The 10,810-nt window shown below is 40.7% G+C and overlaps 1 protein-coding gene across 4 annotated transcripts in view; it reads right to left on the reverse strand.

The window, feature by feature from the left end:
- Positions 1-637: 637 nt before the first annotated feature.
- Positions 638-10,810, reverse strand: part of LOC109857450 (5-hydroxytryptamine receptor 2A) — a 21,329-nt gene continuing 11,156 nt past the window's right edge. For all 4 annotated transcript variants that reach the window (XM_020433749.1, XM_020433753.1, XM_020433751.1 and 1 more), the window contains 7 exons: positions 10,096-10,509; positions 9,214-9,514; positions 4,179-4,403; positions 2,646-2,991; positions 1,699-1,911; positions 1,297-1,593; positions 638-1,205 (listed from right to left, as the gene is read on the reverse strand). In XM_020433749.1, coding sequence (XP_020289338.1) covers positions 959-1,205; positions 1,297-1,593; positions 1,699-1,911; positions 2,646-2,991; positions 4,179-4,403; positions 9,214-9,514; positions 10,096-10,413 — 1,947 coding nt within the window. In that variant the 5' untranslated portion in view covers positions 10,414-10,509 and the 3' untranslated portion in view covers positions 638-958. The remainder of the gene's footprint in view (positions 1,206-1,296; positions 1,594-1,698; positions 1,912-2,645; positions 2,992-4,178; positions 4,404-9,213; positions 9,515-10,095; positions 10,510-10,810) is intronic.

A 10,810-nucleotide genomic window follows, 5' to 3' on the forward strand; every position in this document is an offset into this window, starting at 1 on the left:
TATATAATTAAATATACATATATTTTTTTTTAAACGAGACTTTTACAATATACGTTCCTTCCATTTACCGGAGACGTTAATAGATCCATCTATTAAACACATATATACATATACACCTGTTATTTGTCAATGTTAAATATTAAGTAAATGGCCAATACTTTTACGTTTTGAGAAGAAAATAGGAAGGAAGAGCAGTTACATTATCGATACGACGTAGTTGTGGACAACCGATTGCTACTAGTTAGTTCGCACGGCGCTCGTTGGCGCCACGAGCAACCGCCCCGCTTGCCCCCCGTCTATTCCGCGATTTATTGACGCGTTGTGTACGCTCTCAACTTTGTTGACTCATGGAAACGCGACGAAAGTCTCTCGGCAAGGTTCGACCAATCGCGTCGATGGGCACATTTGCGCGCGCTCGCGCTTGCGCTCGGCCATTTTGTTCCGGTAGGAGCAATGGTTCGGATGAGCGTCAAAAAAAGGAGCGGTCTTCGATAAATTTAAGATTTCGCTGTGTTCCAACGTGTGAGTACAATAAATTAGTAATAAATAACATTTGCTACGGGAACATTAACAAAAACAAGAACAATTAGTTCATATTTTTAATAATAACGGTAATAGTATATTACTTTATTTTGCGCATCTCACATGTTGCGTGTCGTTTCTAACTTGGATATTTGTTGTCCTACAATAAAAACTTTAAAAAATTGACGAGTATTGACGATGCGAATGACGTAATCGCTAACTAGTTGTTGGTTTTAATGAAAATTAGACGATTTTGAAATCAGGTTCCGCGAGTCACAAAGTATCACGAATTTGATACTATCGTACGTTTATAATTTTATTTTTGTGGAACATAAACTGTATTTACATCGTGTATGTACATCAAAACTTTGGAACCAAAAATCGCCTGGTTTTCGTCTAGAAACCCTCTTCTCCGTAAGTTTTTGAACGAAGAATTTTAATGTTCGCTTTGATCGCACTCGTGAACCATGAAGGTGTCGCGATACAGCGAGCTCGGTGTCCGATGCATCATCGTCATAAACGAGCTTCCCGACGCCGGAGTTGTCGTTGCGTTCGACGTCGGGGTTAGCAACGGCGTACCCTGAAGACTGATGGCGAGAGGAAGAGCGCTCGTGGTACACAAACCCCCAACCGTCCCTCTGCCGCTTTCCGTGACCGAACGATGCCTCAGAGGTCTCGGTGATCTAAGAAAGAAAAAAAAAAGTAATTGTATTTTCACAGATAAAACAAAAAAAAAAAATATTAACAATTAACAATGTTAACAACAGATAATACCTCGAGCATTTGCATTTCAGTAAACGAATGAACGCGGCGCGAAAGGTTTTGTTGAAGATGGTGTAGATGATCGGATTGATTGTCGAGGACATGTAGCCCAGCCAGAGGAACGTGTCCACCACGTGTCCCGGCACGAAGCACGTGGGACACGCCGCGAAGAAGATGTTAAGCAGAAAAAACGGCGCCCAGCAAAACACAAAGGTAAAAAAAACCAGCCCCAGTACCTTGCTAGCTTTTTGCTCGGTCGCGACCGCGTTCGCGGCGAAGAATCTCTTCTTCGTTCGCCCGGTCAGAAATCTGCAAAGACACGTTAAAAAATCCTTAAAGAATATTAATCTCAAATCTCATTTTGGAGAGTTTTACGAAACGCAATTTTATTTGGTTTTTTCGAGAAAAGTTTACTTGAAGTTCAGAGTCGTCGGCGTGACGTTCAGCTGCAATTTCAAGGGCCGCAGGTTGTAGTTACGTGTGTCTGTGTTTCCCATGTTCTCGGACGTTTGGGTCGCCTGATCCACTTTTGACTTCGGCCGAGGAGATCCCGCGGCGGGGCTTCCGGCGCCGTTTACCGCTAACTTCAATTGCGGCAAGGGCTTTCTCGCGCTTCCGCATTTGTCACTGTCCCCGACACAATTATCAAAACAAAACTTGATACATTCTCCTAAAATTCATTTCCTCCGTTCCGACGTTTGTGTTTAATGAAAGCGAATATTATTGTTTTCTAGATAATTTTTAATATAAATTTTCATAATATTTCAAAAACTCACACGTTGCGTTTGCAAACTCTTTGAAAAATGAAGAAAAAACACGTTCGTACGTTACTTTCGATCAGTATCCGAAGTCGAAGCAATAATAATAGTCATATATTGCGGTGCTGCGTAAGTCAATGGAGAACTTGTGATGAAAAGTTAACATGTTGATGAAGAAAATTCAGTTTGTATTAATTTGCGGCCTCGGACCGGATGTGTAGCGTCGCGACGCTTGATTTAAGATGCATGGACTTGTGTCGCGCTGATATGCGGTGTTGCACGCGCGAATCTGCCTTGCATAAAGCCGCGTTATAGAGGTGGGATACACCGCAGTTGTGTGACAGAGATTATGTGTTCGATCCCCCGCTGTCTATCGTGAAAATGAATATCACAGTAGCAACCTCATCTTGTAGTCATTAGAAATTGCATATTAACTTGCGTTTTTTTTTTGTTTTTTTTTTTTTTGGAGTGACGCAGAAATGAAAGATAGAGATTCCGTTTGTTCAATTCGCAAAGATGTTGGTATTTACTTACTCTTTTCCGCTTCAAGGGATTTTCTGTATATAAATTTTTAATGTAAATATTTACTCGTTGTGTTTTTACCTTTCCTTCTCGGTGTTGCAAACGGAAGTTCGGGTTTGCTTCGCCAACGAAGCGGATGATCGTACCGCGGTCGTTGTGGTGGTTGCGGTTGTGGACGACGACGAGGCCGAGGACGGCGTTTTCGTAGACGCGTATCTTCCGCCCAGTCGGCGAAAGTAATAACCTTCCGGATGTTCGATCGCGAATTGTGCCTTTTTGCGCAACAACTGGACCGTCAGCACGTAAGTCGTGACCATGACGATCATGGGAATGTAGAAGGCGACCAGGGATCCGAACACGAAGAACATTCGATTGTTGATAACGCACACCCCCGGTCGCGGCATGATATTCGCGGAGTTGGTTATACCTAAAAAAAAAAAAAAAAACAGTCGGGGGTCCTACATCACACGCGCCTCTTTCCCGAGTAATCGAACTGTCGGATCGAAGCTCTCGATCACAGCTCGCGACCGCCAAGTCGCCAATATTTTATCTCTCCCCGCGACATCTCCTTTTGTTAAATATGTTTCGAACCGAACGAAACGCGTCTTACTTAAAAAATTCGCCACGAATTGCATTAAAACTACATCGAGTACGTTCTCTTGGGGAAAGAAAGAAAAAAAAAAAAAAAAAACGAGTAATTAGATTTGAATTGCATTAACGAAATTTATTCCGAAGAAAGTACTCGGAATTCGAGCTCGATTTGACTTTGTACGAGCAAGCTTCTCAAGAAAATGGAAGTAGCTGTTATGTAAATTTCCTGCGAAATTTGTATAACTCGTCTAAATTTCCATTGAGCTATTTGCATAACAAGAAGATAAGCGAAGTGGAAGGCGACCGCTCGCCAATTATCGATCAGAAACGATAGCCATCGATAGCCCAATATATATATATATCGCTTTTGATAAACGCGCTTCACTTCGATAAAAGCATCGTTACATCCTCGCACGCTGAAAGCTTTCTGATCGTCTCTTTATCTCGCGAAAGCCTCACAGCCGCAAACTGACCGTTCTCCGCTGCTTGCGCAAATTCGCGAAATTCCCATATATTGATTTGTTGGATATATTGCGCTTCGCGCGGATGATTTTCAATTTTCTACGCATTTTCGTACGTATATAGTATAATCGTCAAAAATTCGAACTAGACGAAGATTTTCGAAAAAGTCATCATCAGCTTTCGCGAGAAAGATCGAGTTTTCGCATTTAAAGTCAAACATAATACACACACGATCACATCGCGAGTCGATCTTATTCCCCGAAATACGGGGGGGGGGGAACGTATACGGACTAAGTATAGAAATGGTGTATTGTGTACATTCTCGCGAAGCGGGCAAATACGAAGCGGCGTATGTAATTTCCATTTCCGATTTCGAACGTATCCGTCATGAGAGAGGAGAATTGTTTGCCGACACGCGCTTTCTCATCGCGCGCTTCCGTTTTACACGACGAGATAAACGTCGTGTGCCGGTCCATATCGCTGGAGTTTGCTCTACTGGAGGACTCTCGACCGGACCGACACTGGATATACACGTCACCATCGAGGGGGGTGATAATTTACCTAACACCGTGATGGAGCTGGAGACCAGCATGGCTAACAACCAGACCGCGGCGATCTTGAAGCCCACCACTCGTTTCGTGGACGTGTGACGTGTTCTGAGCGGATTGCGAATGCCCAAGTAACGGCCTAGGGAGATGAAGCACATGTGCATTATGCTCGCCGAGCACGCGAGCACGTCGCACGTCACGTACACGTTGCACCATACCACCCCAAACGGCCAATATCCTGAAAAGTCAAAAAAGCCAGGAATAATTCGATCGTCGGAACATTAAAAGGTCATGTTACTCCCTCTCTCTCTCTCTCTCTCTGCGGGTTCTCGTTACTACATCCCTTCTCTCGTATATAATCGACACGCAATTTTGAAAGAGCTTACGTCCAAATTGACTTGGATTTGTGTCTTTGAAAATTGAACATCACACACACACACACTTCCACATCGACCTTCGTTCTTGCGTGTAAACTTGTCAATTTTCATTTATAATTTCACATATTAATAGGTGAAGTTCAACATTACATTTTGACAAGGACATACAGTTAGATGCAAGATATGATTTTGCTGCTTTTACAGGTCGCGCAATTTACAAAAATGTACAGCGACAATATACAGGGTGTCCCGCCTAACTTGAGCATCCTAAATATCTTGCTCATTTTTTTATGATAGGGTGATGCCGAAAAGGGTCATTGTTCAGTTCGAGGAGACAAATACTGTAACAAACAAGAACTTTTTGGATTTTTCTTGACCTAGCCTATCATATCGCGAGAATAAAAATATGTACTTTCAGATAAAAAAAAATGACAATGACCTTGAAATCTTAAAAAATATAACTTTGAAACAAATTTTCTTGTTTATTACAGTATTTGTCTCCTCGAACTGAGTAATGACCCTTTTCGGCATCCCCTTATCATAAAAAAAATGAGCGAGATATTTAGGATGCTCAAGTTAGGGTAAGACACCCTACAAAATGTATACTCTGTATATTAAAAACTGACATTTTTGAAGATTTAATTACAAAAACATAAAAGATTACGTTTTCAAATCGACAATTATACACAAAAAAACGGACATGTGGAAAAATTTTAGAAATACATCACGCACATTTAAAAAAAAAGTAATTTAAACGGTAAATATTAATTTATTTAAACGAAAATTACGTTAATGGTGCTATATAAATATGTATATTATTCGTATTATTTATTTTCTCTTATTTTTGTTGAATATTTCATCCGCGCAAGATTTTACGGAAAAGGGAATTAATTAAGAACCGCAATCATAAGGTTTCTTTTAGCCGGGGCTATTCTTTTTTTCATGAGAATGATAACGCAGTGAGAAAGGATTTAGATGAACCGTAATACTGGTCTCGGAAGTTTTATTCTCGTTAAAGCGCTTTGTGTGTGTGTGTGTGTGTGTGTGTGTGTGTGTGTGGAAAATGCGACGACGACGGAAAGATGCAAACTAAGTTTCTCATTAATTAAGTAAATAAGTACAAGAGAAACGCAGTTACTACACACGAATATAATATGCGTAGTAGATACGTTATATGCATGATGCGCTCACGTGAATGCGGTGAATGGTTTCACATCAAACGACGTCAAATGTCGGAAACGCGTTTACACACAAACCGTCACTTTGCGCGGGCAAAATTCCGCGAGTCGCTGATATTTCTGTCCTCTTCAAAGATATCAGCGGAAATCGCTTAGAAGAATCCGCTGATATGTCTCTGACATTGAAATGTTTATAGTCATTCATTTGAGCCGGTTCGTGATTCAGTCAAATAATAATTGCGTGAAAGAGAGAAAACACGCAATACGGTTTCAAATATAATTTTTTCGATTTGAAAAAAAATATATCATGTTTTTTTTCTCAGAGTATATCGAATTTCTTTTATATACACACGCGCTCTAAAAATGTTTCGCGCGTGCAGTATTTGAAATTTGATCCGCGCGTATATCGCTATAATAAAAAAAATATCATCTCGATATATATTTAATCAAAACCCTAAAGAAAGTAAAAGAGAGAAGAGAGCTATTATCGATTATTATTTTCTCTCTTTCAAAACGTACAGGTAAATATTTTAATTTTATTAAAAACTACACGAAAAAGAGACGTTTAATTTAATCATTTTTTTTTTCCGTCTTAACTTAGTACGTTGCACTCATTGAAAGAAATTTATATATAAGACGAGAAATTCTGAGGACGCATAGTAACCCAAAAATTTGCATAGTTGCATTATATTAAGATCTTCTCTAGAAACCACACACACGTTGCGAGGAATTTCATTAGTAACAGATTAAAGCAGAGCCTGATGAGCGGATGCGGCCGCAATAAGTACATACATACGAAAACGGAATTCGAAAAGTAAAATCGAGGAAGCGCGGAACGAAAACAAATAAAAAGAAAAAAAAACAATTGAGAGAAAAAGATCGAGTGTAAAAAAATTCGTTTAATATTTAATTTTGTGCAAAAGCCATTCTTCTCTCTCTTTTTTTTTTTTTTTTAACGAGAAAGCAGAGAGAGATTAAGAAAACCGTTCTTTTAAGAAAGCGCGCTCTCTCGCGGATGCGGCAAAAGGAATTGTGTGATACAAAAAAAAAAAAAAAGAAGAAACTCCCCGCCCGAAGGCGCGAGTGCCGTTGAATACGAAATTCGCATTATTCTGAGAGAGGAGGCAGTGAATTTGCCAATTTTCAGCTACAAAGGCTCTGCCTCGCCACGCGCCGATGCATTTCTCCGTAACAAGATACGGTACATACATGTATTTCGCTGTGTTACGGATATCGCGGCACCGCATCTGCTTGTAATGCATTTTAACACACCGTGCGGCGGCTCGGTGGTGGTGTGCTCGCAAAAATGAAAACAAAACGTCGGAGATGAACTGCGCGCAAGTTACACTCCCTTCCGTGGTATAACGAGCCAACTGGTTCGAAAAAAAAAAAAAAAAGAAAAAAACGCAAGTTTCATCTTTCTAACAATTTCGGCGCGTCGTGGCAACAGACCAGACATCGGCGATATATCTCCTCGACTTTGCGTTTTTATACGATTAATTAAGCGTAAACGAAATGAAAATGTGACAAATAATAAAAAAATTGAATTGAATACTAAACACATTAGAGAGCGACGTTCAAACAAACGTGAAATAATGAATCGGTACACGCGAAATATTGTCGCGCAAATAAAATATCGAGCAATACAAGTGCTGTTGTTTTTAACAACTCGTTTTGTTTTGTGTAAATCGATTTTTATTTCACAATTATTTCCAATTATTACATTTTACGAGACTTGAAACAAAAACGAGTCGGTGATTAAATGTCGCGTAAATTGTATATAGTATGTTTTTGTAAAAAAATTCAAGGGAGATATATTCGGACGGAAATTTCGGGGGGGGAGAGACGATTTATGATGAATTGGCGTCACACACCGGAGATAATCACGGACTGTCATCGAGCCGACGTAGATTGGACACTCGAAAGTACTTAATGGCCATACGGCGTGTGCTTCGTTGCTCGCAGCAATTTCAGTCGAAACGCGAATTAATTAACGCCATAATCACGGCGCCCCGTAATCCGATCAAGAATTATTAAGCGTAATATCGCCGAGAAAGATTAGAGGTAATATCACTTAAGCACAAACCCTTTTTTGTTTACTAAAAAACCGCGTAATACGTGACATTTTAATTAAGAGCTAAAAAAAAAAGCGACTATTTTTGATACAGAAATTTTTGAAATACTTAACACGGGAAACAAGTTTAGTATCTGATTCTCGGACATACTAGAAGTATGTCTGTTTGCGTGTGTGTGTAATAAAAAAAAAACAAAATAGTATTTACTTAAAACCTTCGAGAAATATAACTCGGAAATATACGAGCGCGCGCGTTTATTTCGACGATATCAACGTTATTAGAATCAAACGAACTATGAAAGAGAAGGAAATGGAAGTGCCTGTAGTTTCGGCGTAACTTTATATTAACGACTTGATGAAATCGAATAGCGTGTGTTGTGTGTTGTCTCGTATACGAGGAAGACCGGAGATTTTAAGTTTCCCCGGAACCCCCAATGCGCGCCTGGAAATTACTCCCTTCCAGGTCGTGGAGCAAATGCTGTCTCTTCTTCAGAAACGAGATAAACGAGTCGCGACGATGAATCCGTTAATGCTCGGCGTGTCGTCGGCGTGTTCCACGTGAAGGATGAAGCGCGGCACGTGACGTGAAAACTCCGGAGGAAGTCGCGCTACCTCTCCGAGAAGGAGAACGAGAGTCGGGAAAGACAGGAAGAGGGAGGGTGAAACGACCGATTGCTCTTGAAATTTAGGGGGAAGGATATCCTTCCGCGATATCTTCCCTTTCGCGTAACAACTATATTTTGCAAGATCTCGTGAAAGATTTTTTTTATAAATAACAATGAACAACATTTATAACGAGAGAGAGAGAGCCTTCTTTCGACCTAATTGTTATAATCTTTCGACCTAGTTGTTAATTAAACCCGCTTGCGTCTGTTCCGCTTAATTGTTAATTAGCTCGCGGGAGCTAGTTTGTTTTGGTTTCGCTGCGAAATTTGCAGCAGCGGCGTTGCGAAAAGTGTCGGGAAAAGGCGGCGCAAACGGACAACACAACGACCTTCCGACGCGAAACTCTCGTCTCCCGTTTCCACGCTTGTTTCCGCGCTTGTATCACAACGTCTTAAGCTCGGATTATGTTACGAACGTAATCCGATCGAGAGCGCGCGTCGCTACGCAGAGGATCTTCCGCAACTTCCGCCTCGTTGCGTCCGCCGCAACGAACTCTCTTGCTATTCGCGACCGTTTTGATGAAAAATTCTCCCCTTTACCCCCGTTCGAATATTTTCGCTTTCTATATATATATTCCGTTTCACTTGGGATTTCTGTATATTTGATGTTTTTGAAAGTTTGCAAAAATATCCGAGGATATTTTTACGACGCACTCAGTGCAAGCGCATAAATTATTCCGCCTCTTAAAATCGAAAGATCGGGCGTTAGAATTCCGTTTTTTTGTTTTTTTTGTCCAAGATGCGATAAACTTACCTAAAAATCCTGGTATGGCACCCAGTGGCATGACAAAAAGACTCACGAGAAGATCGGCCACGGCCAACGACAACAGGAAGTAGTTCGTCACGTTGTGAAGCTTCCTGTCCAATCCTATCGCGAGACAAACCAATATGTTTCCCAGTCCACCGGCGACTATGAATACGGCGACAAACAAAAAGCTCCAATCCAACCGACGCGCTTTAGTCTCCGTGTCTCCGCCGATTCTGGATCGCCTCGAGCAGGACACGTCGGCCAGATCGTCGCCAATATTTCCAGTAGCTGACGAACACTCGAAAATCTAAAAAAAAAAACAAAAAAAAAAAAAAACATCCCCACCGCCTTTTCGATATTTATCGTCGGTTGGCAACATTATCGTCGTCGTCGTCGTCGTCTAGCTCTGAGACAAATGGCTGAAATTTTCGAGATGTCAAAACGAAAAGCGACAATTTCTAAACGTCCTCTCGGTCTTGAAATATCGTCCCGTAGAGGATGAAGATCTTTAACGTCGACGTTCTTAGATGTAGAAACTTTTTGTTACACTTCGCGAAAAGAGAAATGCTCGTATCTAAGTAAATTTATATATATATACCTCTGGTTGTTAGATCTCGAAGGGTATTTTCCAAAATTTAGAATTTTTATTACATTTGTTTAGAAAATGAGAAAAAATTGCATTGTTCGAGAAGTAAAAAGATTGCGTTCTTTGAATATTGTGTTTATTTTCGAATATTTAATCCACGGTTAGGAGGAAGGAGACGTGACTCTTCCTATTTGCAAATTCCTGTAAGTTAAACTTTAAATTTAAATTTTTCACACCTAAACTCCCGACCTATGAACTTCGACATTTTTTTGATATTGTCGAAAAAAAAAAAAAAAACTCACTTCGTCTTCAAAAAACGTAGCGTTGCAGTCCCTCGTCGGTATCCTCGATAAAAAAACACCCTCGATGCTCTCGAGACTGTTAAGGATCAGGGATACGTTGACGTTGCAGGTCTCGTAATCGCAGGGTGTGCAAAACAGAGTCGTCAATGGGGAGACGACAGTCCCTCGGTCAAACGTCGTGCAAAGGTGATCGAATTCGGTAAAATTGACCTCGCATTCCGCGAGACAGTCCAGAAGACTGTTGTTACAAGACACCTGGTGCAGTCGCATTGTCCAGTTGCCGGCCCAGGATGTCAAATTGCCCTCCGGGACCAGCATGACGAGTATCGAAGGAATCCACGGAATTAGTACCCTGTAGTTTTACGATCGATAAACACGCTCAAGCGGGAGCTTCGCGTCGACTCGAGACAGGTCCTGAACAAGATAAAAAAGTTTTTTTCATTCCTCTTGACTTTTGCGTAAACAAATTAAATTAACCAAAGTGATTATATAAATTTCTGGGAGAGGGCGACATTTTTTTAGGTTTCGAGTTCTTGGAAATTAAAAAAAAAGAAACTCAAGTGTTTAAAAAAGATGGAGATCACACGGAGAGTGATAAAATTTGCGTTCGTATACAACGTCTAAGTGTTTATATATCATAAAACTTGATTTAATTTTTTAAGAAATAATTACGGTCATCCGAGCCGATCGCAGGATGTTGTGCGGAAAACTACGT

Source organism: Pseudomyrmex gracilis, unplaced genomic scaffold (genome assembly GCF_002006095.1).
Source record: "Pseudomyrmex gracilis isolate BER0280 unplaced genomic scaffold, ASM200609v1 scaffold_159, whole genome shotgun sequence".
Taxonomy (NCBI): domain Eukaryota; kingdom Metazoa; phylum Arthropoda; class Insecta; order Hymenoptera; family Formicidae; genus Pseudomyrmex; species Pseudomyrmex gracilis.